The 21,293-nt window shown below is 40.4% G+C and overlaps 1 protein-coding gene across 1 annotated transcript; it reads left to right on the top strand.

Annotated features, from left to right (window-relative positions):
- Window positions 1-818: 818 nt before the first annotated feature.
- On the top strand, window positions 819-2,821 carry LOC133789912 (uncharacterized). Its single transcript, XM_062227579.1, has 3 exons — window positions 819-1,659; window positions 2,035-2,555; window positions 2,638-2,821. The coding sequence occupies exons 1-2, from the start codon at window positions 877-879 to the stop codon at window positions 2,098-2,100; spliced, it is 849 nt and encodes a 282-aa protein (XP_062083563.1). The 5' UTR covers window positions 819-876; the 3' UTR covers window positions 2,101-2,555; window positions 2,638-2,821.
- Window positions 2,822-21,293: the final 18,472 nt, after the last annotated feature.

Raw genomic sequence — 21,293 nt, 5'->3', positions numbered from 1 at the left:
AGATGGTAGACGACGTTGACTTCTTTTTCCAGTACCCGTGGGGGAAGATATCATACCAGAAGTTGTTACAGACTTGTCAAAAAGACTTTGTTGAAATGAAGAAGCATTTACAAAAGAAGATTGAGAAAGGAAAGACTCAGAAGGAGGCCAAGTACTCTATTTATGGGTATGCTGCAGCATTGCAGTATTGGGCTTTTGAGTCCATCATTGAGTTGGGTCAGGATTATGCTGTGAGATTGGGCCAAGGCATTCCAAGAATGATCAACTGGAAGAGCAAGGAGAAAGTAGAGATACACAAAGAGCAACTTATTAAGTTGTTTGCCAAAAAGGTGAGCTTTTACTTTACTTTTAAATGTTCTATATTTTTTTCTAGATATGCAATTTTATGGGTACTTCACGATAGGAATACGATAGGGTACGATTTGAGTACGATTATGGGGTTATTTTGTGGTTTTTTGTCAACTGTTTGAAAACTGGCTAAGGGGTACGATTTGGTACGATGATGGTCCGTTGGGGGTACGATATGCATTCTTTATTAATGTTGTTGTAGAGGTACGATATTGGTACGATGTTGTACGATGATGGTACGATAGTTAGCAAGTAATTCTCACTTACGGGTACGATATTGTTATGTTATGGGTACGATATGGGTACGATAATTGCATGATATGGGTACGATATGGTACGATTGGGGTACGATAGTGTACCATTTTTCACCGATGACAATTACTTATTTTTTATATTGTTTTGCTTTCCAATCTAAATATGCATTGTTTTTTGTGGCAGTTGACAGTATACCCCTACCTGTGTGCCCGACTTGCTGAAGAACAGTATGTGAGGACCCTTACAGACAATGAAGCCCCATTGTATGTGGACATGGGGTTAGAGGAACTAGAGGTGGGTCCCGATGGACAACCTACACAGGAAGCCTTACAGAGCCAGGCTGAAAAGCTTGCTGAAAAGTTAGCTGAGCAAGCAGAAGCAGCAAATATTTTTAAGGAGGTTCCACCAGCTCAACCTGAGGCACCTGAGGTTCCCCCATCAACACCTCATGCCAGCACCTCCTCCCAAGCTGAGCAACCAGGCTACTCTATGATTTTGGCTAGGTTGGAAAAGGTTGAAGGGCAACAAAGTGCCCTTATTAAAGGTAAGTCCGAGATCTTGGGTCAATTGCAGAAGCTGATGACAATGATGGAAGATCTTAGTAGGCCAGCTCCAGATCCACACCCTCAGTCCACTGAAGAAGGCCCTCAGTCTCCTGTAGATGAAGACATTCTCCCTAACGATTACAGACCTGATGATGTAGATGATCACATTTTTCGCACACCAGAGGATATGAAAATTACTATAATCGGAGATACTGAAGATTCTGAAGTACAATTCTTAAACATAGCTCCACCAGCACCGGAGAAGAGGAGAGAAAGAAAGAGGCCTAGGTGGTTCGATGAGTACATTGCAATGAGGAAAAGGAATAAGAAATCGAAGACAGCAGTGAATGTGGATCCATTGAGGGTTGTTGATGGTAAATTACTTATGACCTTTCACAAGTGGTTGCTTGGCACCATTGGGAATAAATATCCGAGGGAATGCTTCTCAGGGACACACGATGCTGCTTGGTTCCTGAAACTGCATACTCCGAGGACATGGCTTTCTGACTCTGTAAGTTTTCTATAACTTCATAATTAAATAATGTTGAAAATTTATTTAAATGTTTCTATATGTAGTGGTACGATGTAGGTACGATTGGTGTACGATGGTAGTACGATAATTATAAGTGTCAAATTATAAACTGTTTATATGTCAATGGTACGATTGTGGTACGACATTAGCACGATAGGGGTACGATATAATTTGTTAAGTAGTTACTATTACCATCGTAATTTTAGAATTTGTAGTGGGACGATATAGGTACGATGGTGGTACGATTATGGTACGATTGGGGTACGATAGTTACTATATTCATGTCTGATAGTTTTTTGTTTATTTATTTTGGTACGATAATGTGGTTGCTGACTTAATTTTCCTTTAATGTAGCATTTAGATGCAGCATTCCATCTCATGAGGAGGCGTCTAGAATTTTATCCTAACGTGTACCCTTAGAAATGTGTTGTTATGCCTACAATTTTTCCCGAATCATTGAAGGCTCAGTGGGACGCTTTTCCAGGTTCTGACTACTCTAGATTTAGTTGGGATGACAGTATATTGGACCTGGTTAGGGGTGATGCAGTCCAGTTCTTATCGAGTTGGCAGAACAAGGAGTTCATTTATTTTGCCCTCTTCTTGAAAGACCAATTGCATTGGGTAGCTGTAGAGGCAGACCTGAATGGGTGGATGCTCAACATCTTTGACTCCAGTATTGGATCAATTTCCGAAAACGATTTGATCAGCTTGATGGTTGACTGGTGTACCATTTTCCCGTCGGTCTTGCGAGAGTCCGGTTTATTTGAGAACCATGACGTTATACTCGCGCCTCAGTTGACAGCATCAGAGAGCCAGGTCAGACCCTTCGATTGGAAACTCACTCCACGTGAATTCGTACCGCAAACAAAATCCAGGTAAACTTTATTAAATATCACATATTAATTATTATTTCTTAATTACAAAATTTATTAAATTATTGTTTATTTTCTAATGCAGTGGCGATTGCGGATGTTACGTAATTGAGCATATTGAACATAAGCTTCTACAACTACCATTTGATAATGTAACTGACAATAATATGAAACTTTTTAGGCAAAGGTGGTGTGTAGACTTATTCTACCAAAACTTATGTTGAACGGTCTTAATTTTTTTGAATTGTATAATTTTTTTGATTGCTCTTTTTGTAATTACTACATTTTAATGTGCTTAATCTTTGCATCGTACTATCTTCGATCACTATCGTACTCTATCGTACCCTCACATGCCTCACAAATTTCACGAAACTGTACTGAAACCATACCATCGTACCATTATCGGACCAATATCTTACATTATCGTACCCTAATGTCGTACATTAACTATCGTACTACATCGAGCAACATCGTACCATATTGTAAGATACATTTAAATAATCATACAACAAACAATATCGTGCATTGTCGTACCGGCATCGTGCACTATCGAACCAACACTGGATTATTACATATTTAAGAGTTTCATAATGGAGAAAAAAACAGAAAAAAACCGGAAAAATCCAGCACATAACAAATATTACTAGTTCAAGCAGAAATAAAACATAATAGGTCAACTAGAATACAAACAAAACAATTTAACCTCGGTACTTGGAAGACGCTTTGTTGTGCCCTTTACCACCACACTTGCTACAACATCGTTGTATCACAACCTTGTCTCCATTAGAAGGATATCGATTTTTCCTAATTCGTCCGACCTTTTGCTTCTTCGGTCGGCCTACATGTTTCTTCTCAATCGGTACTCCAACTTGGATGTTCTTAATGTCTTCAGGCAATTCCCAATCATCCTCATCACCAACTGGCATAATTGTCCCCTCATATGTGCTCTTCCAACTCTCTCTTGTGTAATATTGAGAGCACAATGCGTACATGCTAATATTTCGTTCTTGAGCAGCAGCACATGCATGTGGACAAGGAATCTTCATGATTTGGAATAGGCCGCAACTGCATGTTCGTGCCTCCAAATCAACTATACCACCGCTCTGAACTGTTCCTCCTGGGTGGACATTAAATGTATAAGGTCCAGCTCTGTCGACGCTTAAGAACCGAGATTTCTCAAATTGACATGACAAGTCCCCCTCCATAACTGGTGATAGAGTCGTGCTACACTTTTCAGCGTTTTCCTTTCGAGTAGCAAACCATGTTTGAATAGTAAACCTGATGAATTCAACAAAAGCAGTGATCGGGAAGGCTCTTGCGTCCTTAGTTTTGCTGTTGAAACTTTCAGCCCAATTACTTGTCATTACATTGTAACGGTCCCCTGGAAAGTACGCACGAACCCATCTTTCAAATCCAATGCCCTCAAGATATAGTGCAACTCGAACATCCATTGCTTTTATCTTCTCAAATTCTCTTTCAAAATCTATCTTCTTATACGAGTATGCACAACTGTAAATATGATCCGTGAAGCAATCAGTCTTGAATTTGCTAGCCACGTTCATAATAATGTGGTGGTAGCATGCGCCATGGGGTGCATCAGGGAAGACAAGTTCCAAAGCATGAACAATGCTTTGATGCCTATCCGATACAAATGCTAAGTTCTCAACATCACCAATCGCTTGTTTCAACTTCCTCATGAAATAGGTCCAAGAGTCGTGGTTCTCACTGTCAACTATTGCGAAAGCAATCGGAAATATGTGGCTGTCTGAATCCAATGCCACGGCACACAACATTTGGCCACCATACCTAGTTTTCAAGAAGGACCCATCAATACATATAACAGGTCGACAAAACTTGAATCCCCGCCTACAAGCACCCAGAGAAAAAAAGCAATACTTGAAGCGGCCCTCGTCTACCTTGAAATCAGTAATGGAATCGGGATTGTTCAACTGCAGCATGTGCAAGTACCCAGGTAACTTCGAATATGAAGCTTCAGGCGTACCCCTAACTATGTGGAGTGCTTTCTCTCTGCATCTCCAAGCCTTCTCATAACTCATTTCGATCCCGAAAGAATTCTTCATATCTTCTCTTATTTTGGAGGCTAAATAATCTAAACCGTTAACTGGGAATTTGTCCTTGATCAGTTCGGCAACTACCAAAGGTGATGCTTGACGGTTATCTTTTTTTCGAACATCGAGGGAACATGTGTGTTCATTTTCAAATGCTGTCACCTCGAACATATTAGAAAGTTGCTTCTTCTTCCCTCTTAACCTCCACCCACAATCAGGATCCTTGCATGTAATGTACCAAACATCAGTACCAGACTTCTTAACTATAAAGTCGAATCCCTTCTTCATTGCAAACAAGCCAGCAACCTTCTTTAAATGTTCCTTGTCTCTGAAAAACTTTCCTAAATGAATCTCCCCGCCCAATGTGCCACCCATAGATATATAGTGACTATTATCCTCAATGTCTTCTCTTGTAAACATCTGAGCTTTGAATTTACTATAATATGTCGAAGAAGAGAGTGGATCACTAAATTCTCTAGCATCATTTGTTCCGTCTGGACGACTACTACTAGTACCAGGTGTTTGGCGATCTTCTCTACGGGGTCTACTTCTACATGTTGTTTGCCTCGGTATTTGGTATGACAGTGGACTCAGGCTCAAAGCTTGAGAACGGACCTCTGTTTCTTGGTTGTCTCTTACATCTTCATTGCAATCAAAATCAGCATCAGGTTCAGGATAATCAAGAAAATCGTCATTGCCCTCAAAATCATTTTCAGGGTCAGGACAATCAGGAAAATCATCATGAAATGGCATCTGTGCTACATGATCAACTGTCGGTATGAAAGGGTTTGATTCAGGTACAGCAGTGGCTACCAGCACATCCGGATTTGTTTCTGGAACATAAGTCCCAACCTCACTACGAGTATCCTTAACAGTACTTGGTGGAGGATTACGATCAACAATGATATTCTTCTCCACCAAAGTCACAAAAAGGGGAACAAATTCATCTGGCTTCTTCAAAAGCATTGACAAATATAAGCTTACACCCTTGTCATTCCTTATAAGTTCAGGCCGATACATTAACCCTTTCATATACTTATAATTCACTTCTAATTTCAGGTCATACTGCACTTTGTCAACCTCCAGCTCTGAGTACAAAAGTTCAACAAGTTGTGAGTAAGTTATGTCCTTCTCCAACTCGAACGTTAAATTTCCGGCTCCATTAAAAACCCAATCTCTACCTTCACGCTCCCAAACACCATTATACATCAAGTACGCGAACAAAGTTGACCCTATCATGTACAAAGAAAAAAAAAATCAGTAAATGGCAACAAAATGTCGAAATTTAGTTCAAATGTTTTGGCATCGTACTAGTATCGGCCCATATCGGGCGGTATCGGGCAAAGTTTTATTTATGTTTTTGATCACTTAAAACACTAATATCGGGAAAGTATCGGGTAACATCGTGTACCATCGTACTATTAGGTCCGCAGTAACTTAATAATAACAATCGGGCATATATCGGACTACTATCGATCCATTATCGTACTTAAAAGGGTGTATAGATTTAAAATAATAATCGGGCAACCATCGGGTAACCATCGTACCTTAATGACCATCGGGTAACCAAACATATCGGGCAAGCATCGAGTGGCCATCAGACCTTCATCCCTAACCTTGAAACTCAACAACTATCGTGCCTGTATCGGGCTCTATCGGGCATTTAGAAAAAACTCAGGGAACAAAAAAAAACGCAAATTTTCACATAACACGATTTTCACCCAAAAAAACAGCAAAAAATACCAACAAACTACATATCCAACATCTAAACAGCATTATGAATCATAAAAGCAACCAACAACAACAAGAATCAAAGAAAATCACTTACCCATTTAATCTCTTCACTATGAGCAAAAATAACACAAAGCTTGGTGTTTCTCCTCAAACAATCTACAATGTCCGAATGTGTATCTTTCTTGCAAGATTTTAGTATAAAAATCTTGTGTGTAAAACATATGGTGAAAAGAGAGTGAGAGAGAATGTATGGTGAAGAGAGGTATGGTGAAGAGAGGTAGAGAGGAAGAGGGAGAATAGAGAGGAAATATTTTATAAGAGGGGTATTTTTGGTATTAAATGAAAGATGAGCATTGATATCATATGGTGGTTAATTTTGGTTCAAATTTTAATTATTAAGCTAATATAAGCATGATTTATCAAATTTCCATTTTAAAAAAAGAAAAAGACATGTTAAATCGATCTCAATTACATCATACATGACTATATAAAAAACAAAAATTAACATAAACCAAAACCTTAGAAATATCAAAATCAATATTAGAAAGAAAGAGGCCTTTAGAATAAGTTACTATATATATATATATATGTTATTGAGTCTCCGAAATTAAAATTCACTGAAGGAGGCCATTTTTAATTCTAAGAACAAGAACACAAAGCTTTAGCCGAAGAAATATAAATACCCGGTAACTAAAATCAAGACGACTACCGCACCCTAAAATAATTTACAGGCGATTTTGCATTTGATTTCTTTTTTTCAAATTAATTTATTGAATTTATAGAAATTAGTGTTCCGTCCCAAATTGTCAGTTGCAATAAATAAAAGGTTTGGCTCATTACATTGTATTTTGAGGAGAAATATGCCAATTTATAACAAATTTAGTGATTATTCTATGAAGTAATAACAAATTAATAACATACATGTCAATAACTAGCAAATCTCTAAAAGTGAGATTAAATGCAATGGCATAGCTGTTATGCATCATTTTACTAATTAATGATAAACTTAACGATAATTATAGCTATAACAAATGTGTGAAATTTTGAAAAATTTAGTGTATAAATTTACTGTGTTATTCTTATTGTAATTGAGAAGTAATATTGTTATTTATAGTTTATGAGTATGTTATAACATAGATTGTATTTATTTTTCAAACTAGTGTGTTCTGAAAAAAATCATTAGAATAATAAATTTGTGCTATGACGGCGAACTTTCATTTAAAATTTGTAATTTAAGGTATATTTTTCTTCGGATCTAGTTAAGACTCAAACATAGTTTAAAACTAGTAAGAGAATTTTTCTTTAAAAAATATTGGCCATGGTCCGAATGAAAAGAATCCTAAATATCATATTTAAGACAAAATTTTGTTATTTCAACACAAACTTATTTTTTTAATATTTTTTAGTACATAACAACTTGAAAAATGAATACAAATAGTACATCCATAAATTAAAAATAACAATATTACATTTTATTCTTAATTACTTGATGAACTTCCTCAGTTTTGTGAAAATTTGCCAAAGAAGAACATTTGTGAGATTATTTGAGTTTTGAAATCTGTATGTATGACTCTTTGTGAAATTAGAATGTTAGTCTAATGATTTGTGAGACGATAGGGTGATTTGAAATTGAGAAGTATTTTTTTGTGTTATGTTATGTTTCTAGGGGCAGGAAAATAATTTGAAGTAGACATTGGAATAGTTTTACGAGAAACATTAAAAAAATTCCCTTATTATTAGGTATTTTGCTACAAGTGAAACACTTCTTGGAAAGATCATCGTATTATTTATTAGGCAATCTACTATTAAATACTAATGATAGGTCAAAATAGCTTTGAATATTGTTTATTTGGTAATTTTGTGGGAATCTTTTTCTGCATTCCAAAGAATTTACTTATTATTATTATTTTAAAAAATAACATAAAATAAGGCAGCAAAGCTCCTAATTGACCTACCAAGTCAAACCCTTAATTTTCTGGGTTGTTTTGGCAGTGGACCCAGCTCTGCTTATACAGAGACACCCAGTATGTTTGGAAGCTTTGGCTAATGCTTCTCCATCTCGTGATACAGGTCAGAAATCATATTTATAATTACTGTATTAAACACCAACTATTTGGTGTGTTCAGATCATTATTCTACTTTTTTACACTACAATTACATTTAGGAATTATGCATAGGGTTATATATATAAATATATATCTTTATATATTATAAACGTAAGTTTAACGGAAGTTATTTTTCGTTAGATTTAATATTTTTTTAATTATTTTTTGTTAGTTTTAAAGTTATTTAAATAAAGTAAATATATTTTCAAAAATTAAAAAGTAATAAAGTCATCTAAATAAAGTAAATAAATTGAAAAATAAAATAATAACCAATAAATAAGTTGTTGTTTGTATTTTCACCTCCGACATGTGGCAACCCCTAGCGACTGGCCTGAACGTTCGTAGACATCCTCGTGGCATATTACTACTTGAGGCCTCTAGTCGAAGCATGGGTCCTCTTAATGAGACTTTATCTTTGACAATGGGTCGGGGGTGCCTTAGTAGATTACTCCCCGATATTCACCCTCGGAGTTAGAGTTTCTCCAGCTCGAGCAATTAAGATGCAGGGGCTCTCGCCTCCTAGTCGTCTCCCAGGTCCGAGGTTCTGGTTCTCGGACCTAAGATAAGGCGCAACTTGTCAGTAAATGCGGGTTTTTAGAGCCAGATGATCTTCTGACAACCTTTATGGGCGATCTGTCACCAGTGTTGTCGAGTGTACAACTCGACAATTCGCACACCCACTACGCTGCCTGACATGGAGGTACTTACAGCACGCCCTGACAGTACCTGGGGCATATTCCCTATAAATTAGGTGCTTTTCGACAGTGGGCCCCGCAAACCTCGTTTGGGCCATGGTCTCTATTAACTGTAGCCCAATGCATTGAATTGGTATTAATCCCCCACAAATGGGAAGAATGTGTATTAATTATTTATGATTAGCATTAATGACTCCAACTTCTATAAATAGAGTTGGGAGTCTCATTGTAAAGGGTCCAATTTTTCAGAGAGAAAACATCTTGTACTCAGAGCAATCTATGTGCTGCTTGAGAATACACCATTAAAGTTTGCCATCACAAGCTTACCATCCTCTTAATATCAGAGACTCGTGGACTAGGGTTCTTTTATAACCTGAACCACGTAAAAATCCTTGTGTTCTTATAGTTTATTTCTTTAATCTCTCTCATTAAGGTTGATAGTGAAAACGACAGTCAACATTTTGGTGCTTTCATTGAGAGCTTGAAGAAAGCATTTGAAACATTCATGACCATGGTGACTACACGAAGAAACGTTACAGAAGAGGTGCTTCCTCTTACTGGAGTTGAAGGAGGAGAAACCAATAGGCAACCACCTCAGGATGTACCTGAGATGATGGAGGACTACGATGAGTACGCCAAATATGACGAGAAGATAATGATACCGACCAAGGGTATTATGAGGACGAATATCCTCAGGCCATGGAGGCGAAAGAGATGCCGGAGGTGGTGGTGCTTCGTGAGCAGGTGGCTACCCAACAACAAAAATTGATGCTCAAGAAGGTAACATCGGTGCCCTTGAGGAGATGGTACTTGCCATGAAGGCCACTCTTGCAGCCCAAGGGTTGCGAGTGGACCCAAATGGAAACATGCCAACTGAGCACCCAACGGGCATGCCACCTGCACACCCCGTCGAAGTGCCACCTGCCAATGCAGTCGGTGTGCCTTTTGAGCACCCGATTGTAGAGGCGCGAGATCCGCCAGCTGGGGTGCCCACCGGGCACCCAGCAGGAGTTGGAGCCTCAATGCCACCGCAGGACTGTGCTAAAGAAAAAGTTGATGATAATCCTGCTTCGAAGCATAAGAGGGCCCATCAAGAGCCCGAAGGCCACCAGGTTCCACAACAAGCAGGTAAAGGTAATCAAACAAGGGTTCGAGGACACCGCCAGGCATTCAACGCCCGTGGAGCTCAGGGCGTTCTGCCCCGACGCGCCCATACGGACTGCGCGAGGCTTAGGGCTGGTGTCCCTTCAGGACCTAACTAGTCCCACAGGAGTAACGGTCTAGGAATCTGCTCGAGGAATGCCCCACAAAATCGAGAATGTGGTATCAGTATCTCGGTAAACAAAAATGAGTCTGATGGAGAGACCAAAGTGGCTCACGTAGAAGATAATAGTGCGTTTCGAGGGCAGGCCGACCTGCGAGACAACCTCAATGCTCTGAGGTGCAATAAGGCAGGAGTACGTGAGCCTGTTGGAAGAGGCATGTCAGATCTCCGAGATAATCTCAACGCTCGGAGAAGAGATAACCCGGCTCAGAGCATCAACCGAGATCGCAACCCGCTCTGTATGGAGTTAGAAAGCCTGAAGCGGAAGATGCTCAGGATGGCTAGGCGGCAAGGTCACGAGTCTGACTAAAAAGATGAAGAGGTAGAGCCATGTGCTGCTCACATTGTTGAGGCCCTGCTACTTCCATGATTTAAAATGCCATCCATACCATCCTATGATGGTGGTTAGGATCCCACGGACCACCTTTCCAAGTTCAACAGGTTAATGTCAGTGCATCGTGTCTTCGACGATGCTAAGTGTCACGTGTTCCCACTCACCCTAACAGGGCTAGCAGATGAATGGTTTAAGAAACTCTGACCAGGGTCCATTAAGTTATGGCACCAGTTATTGTCCGCCTTCCGAAGACAGTTCATAGGAGTTTGGAAGGTAAGCTTGGAGGTCAACGCCTTGGCCAACATCAAGCAAGGACCTTTTGAGACCCTCAAAGCGTACATTAAACGCTTCAAAGAACAAGCGGCGAGAACCAAGAAGGTCGATAATGTCCAACAGTTGATGGCGTTACATGATGGCATACGCGTGGGATCCCCACTTTGGGATGATCTCCAATGAAGGAGATGCTGACGTCTCAACGACTTTATTCATCGAGCACAAGAATACATCAGTTGGGAGGACGCCTAGATCAGGGCATTCAGAGCGTCTGCCCTTTTCCCTGCATCGGATGCACCTGGCCTCGTGGCCTTGTATGTTCCCATCCAACAAGGCTCGCGGGGAGTCCAAACCAGCCAGAGCGCCACCCCTTCCTCTTACAATGCAATGTCTACTCCGGGATTTGGTATGGTTCCAGTAGGGTTCGAGGAAGCGCCCACTGGATAAAGTGATTTTCAGCCTGCATTTAGTGTAGGAGTTGTCACTTCATCCCAGCCGGCTGAATCCAGTAGAGCTCCCAATGGCACAAGGCACGGAGAGAAGGGTAAAGGCCGCAAACACAGAGGGAGTGGGACCACACAACCCGAGAAGGGAGTCACATCAGGCGAGAAGTACGTCTCGCAGTACTTTGAATACTCTTACTTGGTAGACTCCCGAGAGAATATCTTCATGGCTACGTCACAACACGTTCATTACAGGAAGCTGCAACCCATCCGAAGAGACAGGGATAGGCGGGACCCTAACAAATTTTTTCGTTTCCACAATGACATAGGGCACCACACCAATGAGTGCCATCAACTCAAGGATGAGATAGAGAATCTCATCAAGCTGGGTCACCTCTATCAATATGCCAAGGGTGGAACACATCAAGCACAACCTCTTGTGGTAGGACCGGTGGTTCCGCCTGCCACACCACAGGTCCCAGTGGTGGCTTCTGTAGTTCCCCAACATCCAGTGGCCCAAGGACCTCCTCCAGTGAATGGGCGGGTAGGAACCATCTCAGGAGGACCTCACTTGGGGGGGGGGGGGGACATCACGAAGCTCGCAGAACAGATATGCGCGAGCTTTGAACCTCGATGATGAAGTAATGACTCTGGCTCAGCTACCTGCCCAAATGCCGCGAATGACTGACCAAATCATAACATTCTCTGAAGATGATGCTCGGAGAGTGCATTTCCCCCATCATGACCCGTTGGCGATTGAGAGCCAAATTTCCAATAAAATGGTTGCGCGGATCCTAGTAGACAACATGAGTTCGGTGAATATCCTATTTAAGTCAACCTTCAAGAAGATAGGGTTGACTACGAGAGACTTGTCCCCATGTGCGTCGATGCTCTATGGATTCTCGGGAGAAGCCCTCATCCCGATGGGGCAGATAAAGCTCCCTGTGACACTTGGACAGGTACCTCGCCAAGCCTTCAAATACTGCACATTCGTAGTGGTGGACTGTCCTTCGGCATACAACGCCATTTTAGAGCGACCAACATTGGTGGAGTTTGGGACCGTCACCTCCATCCATCATCTGTGCATGAAAGAGGTGAGACAGTGCTACAATGTCTTCCTCAAGGCTCTCGTATTGATGGTAAGGGAGGAAGGTCCCGAGAAGTTCGAGGCCTCAGAGGTACAATCTGTGCAAGAGTCGGGGCCCGACGAGTTAGGGTTCAAGAGGAGAGGTCCATTGAACCAATGGAGGAGGTAGTTTTTGATACCTCCACCCCCACAAGAAAGTAAAAATCAGGGGAAGCTTGAAAACAGAAGTCCGTGAGGCATTGGTGGGTTTCCTCTGAGAAAACCAAGACGTATTCGTGTGGTCACATGCCAACATGACTGCAATTGATCCTAATATCATATGCCATGCCTTGAATGTCGACTCTAGCTTTGCTCCCGTCCAGCAGAAGCAGCGAACGTTTGTCCAAACTCGGAAAGAGGCCCTCAAGGCCAAAGTGGACAAGCTCCTCTCCAAAGGGTTCATCCGAGAAACCCAATACCCCAGGTGGCTATCCAATCCTGTCCTCGTGCCAAAGCCGAATGGCACTTGAAGGACATGCATCAATTTTTCAGACCTCATCAAGGCCTGTCCGAAGGACTGTTTTCCGCTCCCTAAGATAAACCATATGGTCGATGCCACCTTCGATTATGAGTTGTTGTCGTACATGGGCGCATACTAAGGATATAACCAAATATCCATGCACGTCTCCGATCAGGAACACACTAGCTTTCGAATGAAAAATGTGTCTATTGTTACATCGTGATGCCTTTCAGGTTGAAGAATGCTGGCGCCACCTACCAAAGGCTGGTTAACAAGATGTTCAAAAACCGGTTGGGGCAGAACATGGAGGTCTATGTGGATGATATGTTGGTCAAGTCTCGAACTGCTCCCGATCATGTAGGTGATCTGGCTGAGGTCTTCACGGTGCTCGGCCAGTTCGGGATGAAGCTCAACCCCCAAAAGTGCACCTTGGGGATAGCCTTTGACAAGTTCCTAGGCTTCATCGTAAGCGCTCAGGGGATTAAGGCGAACCTCGAAAATATTAAGGCTCTAATCGAAATGCCCTCTCCCCGAAAACATAAAGATGTTCAAAGCCTGACAGGAAGGTTCACAACTTTGAGCCGTTTTGTCTCCAAGGCAACAGACTAGTGCATCCCTTTCTTCAATGTTATCTGAGGGAGTCAGAGGTTTGAATGGACAGAAGAGTGCGAACAAGCATTCCAACAGCTCAAGGCACACATGGAAAACCCTCTGATCCTAACCAAGCCAGTGGACAGAGAACTTCTCCTTCTGTACATGGCTATTTCAGAAGACGCCACCAGTGCAGCGTTGGTAAGGGAAGAAAGCCGTGTTCAACACCCTGTCTATTAGGTCAGCAAAAGACTCCTTGGGGCAGAGTCTAGATACATGTTGTTGGAGAAGTTAACCTTTTGATTAATGGTTGCCTCTCGGAAGCTAAGACCCTACTTCCAGGCACATCCGATTAAAGTCCCACAAACCACCCACTTAGACAAGTCCTTTAGAAGCCTGAGTTGTCGGGAAGGCTCTTGAAGTGGTCAGTGGAGTTAAGTCAATTTGACATCACCTACCACCTGAGGACTTCCATAAAAGGTCAAGCACTCGCCGATTTCATCACCGAGTGCATCAGGAATCAGGAGAGAGCTGAGTGCACCCTAGCGGTTGGACCAGCATGGAAGCTATTCATGGATGAGTCTTCAAATGAGAATGGTGCCGGGGTGGGACTTATTTTGGTTTCCCCCGAGGGGCATAGGGTGCATAGTGCTCTCTGCTTTGGATTTAGCGCCGCTAAAAACGATGCAGAATACGAAGCCTTAATCGCTGGGCTCCGCGTGGCACTGGAGCTCAAGGCCGAAGGACTTGAGATATTTAGCGACTTCCAACTCATAGTGAATCAAGTTCTCAGAGAGTACCAGGCTCGAGGGACAATGATGGCAGCATACTTGGCAAAGGCTCAAGAATCCTGCACAACTTCCGTAGTTTCACTATTCGGCAAGTGCTACGGGAGTAGAATTCCAATGTGAATGCCTTGGCTAAGCTGGCCACGACCAAAGATGTTGAATTAATCAATTTGGTCCCCATTGACTATTTGGAGTCTCCGAGTTTCTCGGCTCCAAACGAGGTGAAATCTGTACAACCCCAAGATGGGTGGATGGAGCCAATAGTAAAATACCTCGTCTCCGGGGAGCTTCCCCAAGATAAGAAGGCAGCCTGGAAGTTGCTGTACCAGGTATCGAGATACATAATCATGGATAGTAGGCTTTATAGACGAGGCTATTCTTTACCCTTGCTTCGGTGCGTGTCCAAGCAAGAAGCCAGTTTAATACTGCAGGAGGTACACGAATGTTTCTACGGATATCACGCTAGGGGCAGAACCTTTCCAAAAAGATCTTAAGACAAGCGTATTTCTGGCCCACCATGAATGGAGACGTGATGGATTACATCAAGAAATGTGACAAATGCCAACGCTTTGCCAACATCCCATGAGCTCCTTCAAATGAGCTTACTCAGATGACCAGCCCATGGCCTTTTGCTATATGGGGCATCGACTTTATAGGGTCCCTGCCTATAGGGATATGAGGGGTGAAATATGCCATAGTGGCCGTCGACTATTTCACGAAGTGGGCTGAGGCTGAGCCGCTCGTCACAATCACCTCTAAAAAAGCTTTGGATTTTGTCATAAAAAATATTGTTTGCCGGTATGGGCTTCCAAGGAAGATAGTCTCCAACAACGGACTACAGTTTGACAGTGAAGTGTTCATGGACTTTTGTCAATGGCATGGTGTCATCAAGAGCTTCTCTTTCGTTGTAGAGTCCAAGAACTTTACTTAGCTAGTTAGATAGTGGTATAATAGTAATAGTAATAGTATTTTTATGACTGTCGATTTTGGTTCAGACCAGGATTTATTTGGACACTCATAGTAACACTTGTAGATTTTCTAAGTTTAACCTATAGTTTAAGAATATTAATTTTAACCTAAGGTTTGATTAATATGACTAATATTGATGGTAATATTCATTATATTATAAGGTTTAGATAGACCCAATAAGAAAGTAACACTTGTCATGCGTATGTTTAATCATATTTACGTATTTTTGAGGAATAAGTTTATTAAGAGTAATATTTGAATATCCTAGGGTCTGTCAGCAGCTTTGAAAACGTTAGAAGACTTAGTCAAGGCTGTTTATTCAATTCAAATTAAGCTAAAATTGTGTAATTTCGTGTTTAAATATTCAGCGTATGCCGATATATCGCAGCTATAGGGGGCGATATATCGTAGTACGGGGATACGAAAAACACGTAACTTCGCACGAGCACCTCGACGAGCCTCGGGCATGCTGGCCCAGGCGATATATCGCCTACAGGGGGTGATATATCGGCCCCTTCAGTGCATTTCGAAAGTTTTTGAAAACGTTCTCATTTTAAATCTTTAACCTCTTGATAAGTCCAGCATCTTTCTGAACGAGTCTTCAGCCTCTGCTGAACGATAATTCAAATATTTTTCATTTAAAAAGCCATTATTTTTATTCAAGTTAAATGAAGATCTTTTAATCCTTAAACTCTATAAATAGGACCTAGTACCCAGCCATTTATTCATTCATCAAGCTAAGTTTAGAGGCTGCAAGTTGCTAGGTTATTATTGAGAGTGTAAACACTTGGGTTGAGGATTATAAGCTTATCAAACACTTGAGAAGTAAGGATTATAGAACATTTTGGTTTGAGGTTTAGATCGGTCATATAAGTCTTCAAGGTATTCCAAAACTCTAGTCCATTTCTGTATTGCTTTCCTTAAAATTCTTATAGTTTTCTACTCAACATCCTAACTCTATTCTTTATTCTTGGTTAGGAAATCTAAGATCTTGGTTAGGAGGGGCTTCATTGCTCTCAGGAGCAGCGTTGGAGACATTATCATTGTTGCGAGTAGACCTTCGGAGCGACATCTTCAGCAGAGTTCTAACAGTTGAGAAAAACATGTTAGAACTTTTACCCTAATAGGCTCTAAGGCAAAAACTTCATCTAAACAAACATAACTCAGACCTATTAATTATGATTTCTTATGAAAATTATATAAGCCTTCTTTATCATTAGAGTGGGTTTCTACACTTAGAAAAATAAGCCATCTTTATTATTATCTAAGTTTGTTTCTAATCTATATGACTAAATTCTCAGGCTCGAAACTCATTGTTGTTCCAAAGTTAACCATATTGAGGGAGGGCTGGGATCAGTAAAATCGTTCCCACTACTATTGTTGCGATATTTATGCTATGCAAGTGCACACAGTCGCAGTTTGTAATAAAATGGTAAAAACTAAGTATCGTCCTCAAGGACTGATTTATCAATTACCAATCAATTAATCTTTTAATTCTATTTGATTAAACAATTTTTAGAAATTTTAAACTAAGAAAACTACTAACGAAGCACAATGAAGAATTAAACAAATTAACAAAGAAAATACAATTAGGACAATTATGATTCTCTATTTTTCCACCCTGTTATTTCCTAATGCAAACATCTATATCCCCTTCTCCCTATTCAAAAATAAGTTGCAACAACAATTCATAATCTGGTCAAGACTTATGAAATTCAATCTAAATGACAACTTCCTATATTTCTATGGTAAATTGAATCATGTAGAGGGCATTAGCCACGCAACTCAGAAAATAAACAAATAATCTAGATACTTTCGTTCTAAATTAAATTTGCATCCAAACAATCAAAGCATATCAAATTTCACTTTTAAGATTTCAATTTGATTCATAAAATAGCAATTAGAGGTGATCTATCAATAATCGCACAATTAACATAGATTGCAAGGAATTGAAAGAGATGAAGAAGAATATCAATTTTGCATTAAACCATAACAAGGGTTTCCAAAAGATTCACATAAAAGCCCTAAAAGAAAATTTAGCCTATGATATTCATTCTAGCCATATGATAGTTCAATTACAAACATGAAAATTGACAGAAAAAGATAAAGAAAACTCAGGGACGAATCCTCCAATATGGTGTTCTTACTCCAGCCGTCGTCGTCTGCTTTTCAGCCTCTCTCAGTCGCCTATATGATTCCCAAAAACCCTACTGAAAGTTCCCTTTGGAAAAGACTGAATTGCCCATAAAAAATAATCAATTATGCCAGAATTTGCGAAACCAGTGCTATAGCGCTACCATTGTAGTGCTGTAGCGCTAAACTCAGAAACGATACGGAGGGGAAAAACTGGGCACCAGCGCTGTAGCGCTCTTTTGGTAGCGCTATAGCGCTAAAGTCAGGAACTATCTTCCTGAAAACTGCTTCCAAGCGCTGTAGCGCTGATGTTGTAGCGCTGTAGCGCTTAAGTCAGTGCCGAACCTCTTCAAGAATTCTTCCTAGCGCTACGGCGCTCCCAAGGTAGCGCTGTAGCGCTACTTACAGAAACACCCAAAAGTCACAAATCCGTCTCGATTTCATTCCATTTTCGCTCCTTTTCAATATTTGCAACACTTAACGTCAATAACCTTGAAACAAGAACAAACGAGCATAAATCCGAAATAAAACAATCCTAACAAAAGAAAAATAACCTAAAAACTAGAACCATAAACGAGCCTAAAACTCGTTTATCAACTATGGCCCCCTAACTCTCAATATAGAGAACCCGGTTCATTGATTTGTATCCACCCTCATCGAACTTAGGCATTATTCATTAAATTTATTATTTATTATGATTGCAAAATAAAATCAAACTCATACATGTCATCAAAATAACATTGATATTAATTTGGAAAAAAGGTTTTTTACTATTTACAATCACAATCACAAATGCAAATAAATAAAATAAACAAGGAAACTAATCTATTAAAAATCGGGATCTTCTACATCTGATCCTTCATCTAACATATCATCGCCTATTTCTTCATAGTCATCATTATCTTGAGCCTCAAAATTCCCTCGAGGAAGATTCGTAAAAATTCTATGTTTTTCCCCTTTGTAAATTTTAAATTCCATTTTACAAGTAAACCTAAGTATGAGAAAATAATATCTCATAGCTACCGGTAATTCATCTTCATCATCTATCGTCTCCCATATATCTTCTAAAGTTGCAATCACAGTAGGATAATCTTTAAAAAGTCTTACTAAAACATATTGCTCTGTTGATCTCATCATGATTTGCTTAGATTCTTGGAGGTGACCTATCTCCCTGTGAAACAAAAGTAGTCTCCAAGTGATTCTTTCTAGAACTCCTACTGTGTTTCTTGGTTCTCTAATTCTTTTTAAGGCCTTAATGGCTCGGGTATCCTCATAAGTTAATGCTCCATTCATTCTGAACTAAAAACATAAAGGCTAAAATCGTTAGCTATACATATAAACATAATAACTATAATCATAAACACTTACATGGCGGTTAGATTCGGAGCTTGAGCGTGTGTATCAAGGAGAACTTCATGCGAATGAACCGTTGCTTTGATACCAACTGTAATGACCCAACTAATTCTAAGACTTTGGACCATAAAAACTACTATACATAGACACTACTTTCAAATAAATATACATAAGAAACATTCAAAAACTTGATTAAAAACTCTAAGTAAATGTTGAATGCATTAATTCAGGGTATGAAATCCCATTGTTTTAAAAATAAAAATAACTTTAACTTAATTAAAATTTGTTACAAAACCAAGTGCGAAAAATACATAGAAAACATAATTAAAAAGACTAAAAACAACGTCGTCCTCGAATCGTTCACGCAGTCCACCGAATCCATTCTTCCTCAATACACAACCCCAAGCTGCCATAAATCCTTCCGCCGCCATAACTATTTTTCCTGCATACATAAAAATAAAGGAATGAGCCTAATGCCCAGCAAGGAAAATCTACTAAAAACATAAAATATACACATAAACTTTATCATAAACATATACTATAACATATGTCATATACTACTACAATGGCCATTATACTACTTGGGGCTCGTTAACTAAACAAGTCATATGCCTAATAGATTTGTGGGGCTTGCTAGCTAAGCAAGTCATATGCCCATAAATTATTGGGGCTTGTTAGCTATACAAGTCATATGCCCAAGGTCTATCAACATACATAATATAACATTGCATAACATAACATAACATAACATAACATAACATATAAACATATAAAATTCTATCCTATTTTCCTTACCAATAGCGAGATTTATGAGAATAAGGACGAGATTTGGAACGCTCCTAAAACCAACAATAAGAATGTGAGTATTTATAAAAGACCTTGAGAGCATCGGGATGTCAAATCAGGGTGCGGTAATCGTCCGCCTCGAATGCATCATCCTCGCACTTCTGTGTAGGGTGTGGAGTAGGGGCCCCATTTACCTTTTCCATGGTGAGCCCCCAGTCTTCAGGAGTTTTGGGTCTCACCACCACTTGAAGGTTGGGATGAATGACTAGCTCCTCAGTTGAGTCTTGGGCCCCCGTCCTCACATTGCTTTTGGAGGCATCCATATCAGAGATCTCCTAGTCAAAGAGGTGAAACCCGTGTTCGTGTAGTTGATGGAGTTCCTCGGACATATGAGACAAAAAGCCAAGCAGTTAGTATTCTGTGCGAAGGAAAGATGGCCAAAACATGAATGACTCTAGGGATACTGCTCGGGAAGGAAGTGAGAGTTTTTGAAATGCGAGGTACCCCCGATGCCTAAGGACAAGCTGGAGAAGATGAACCTACCAGAATTTGGAAAAATTACCAGATTCCGGTCACAGGCACAGAAGCGCAAAGTTGGTAGAAAGACCCTTAAAGGTCATTTTGAATAATCCTAATATCATAATGTGCCTAAAACAACTCGTGAAAACAAGAAATAGACTCCAACATTCCATACTACTGCCACTCCTAAGCATGTATCAAAAAAACGCCAAGAACACACCAAAAACAGAAAAGTGAATAAAAAGTACTTACCCAAAATAATGCGGAGGTAGGTGTTGAGGCGAGTCCTAACTTTGAAGTACTGCCTGCTGTCTGCCCAGAAGTAGGACAATTCACACCAGTCGTCCAAAACTCCGGGGAGGGGTTGAAGATGAGAGGTAGATGAGGGAGACGAAAGTGTGCTAGGATAGTTTTTTGATTTTTGAATGGTTATAATGTAAGACTGAAGGTTTTTTCTGGGTTTTTATACCTAGTAACACATATTAGGGAAGAAACTTCCCTATAGTCGCCAGATGGCTTGCCCTAGTAGGTTCATGAAGGTGATTTGACGGTCAGGGTTCAAAAGGCGCAAATTGCAATCATTGTTTTCTTTGGTAAAAGACGCCTTGAGTGAAGAGTGGACGTTTGGGATATCGATTTGACCTTGAATTAAATGCACGGATTGATGGGCCAGAAAATGGGGTGTTGACATGTGGTTTGGCATTTCATGATGACATCAGCAGAGGTCCAAACTTTTCTTGTCCGAGGACTTTTCAAAATTTTCCTTAGCTTGAAGTCTCCACTGTCCGAGGAAAAGTAGAGACTTGGGGGCAATGTTGTCTGTATTTTCACCTCCGACACGTGGCAACCCCCAACGACTGGCTCAGACGTTCGTAGACATCCCCTGGGCATATTACTGCCAGTAAATGCTAGTTTTTATAGTCAGAGGATCATTTGACAACCTTTATGGGTGATCCGTCACCAGTGTTGTCGAGTGTACGACTCGACAATTCGCACACCCACTACGCTGCCTGACATGGAGGTACTTACAGCATGCCTT

The sequence above is a fragment of the Humulus lupulus genome, chromosome 7 (genome assembly GCF_963169125.1).
Source record: "Humulus lupulus chromosome 7, drHumLupu1.1, whole genome shotgun sequence".
NCBI lineage: Eukaryota > Viridiplantae > Streptophyta > Magnoliopsida > Rosales > Cannabaceae > Humulus > Humulus lupulus.
This window is presented reverse-complemented; position numbering and strand designations above follow the sequence as displayed.

What these genes read in the sequence shown, in the direction of transcription:
- LOC133789912 (XM_062227579.1), top strand. Translation starts at nt 877, where the DNA reads ATGGGGTTAGAGGAACTAGAGGTGGGTCCCGATGGACAACCTACACAG. An exon ending in GGACATGGCTTTCTGACTCT is followed by an intron (nt 1,660 to 2,034) that starts GTAAGTTTTCTA and finishes CCTTTAATGTAG; the next exon opens with CATTTAGATGCAGCATTCCA.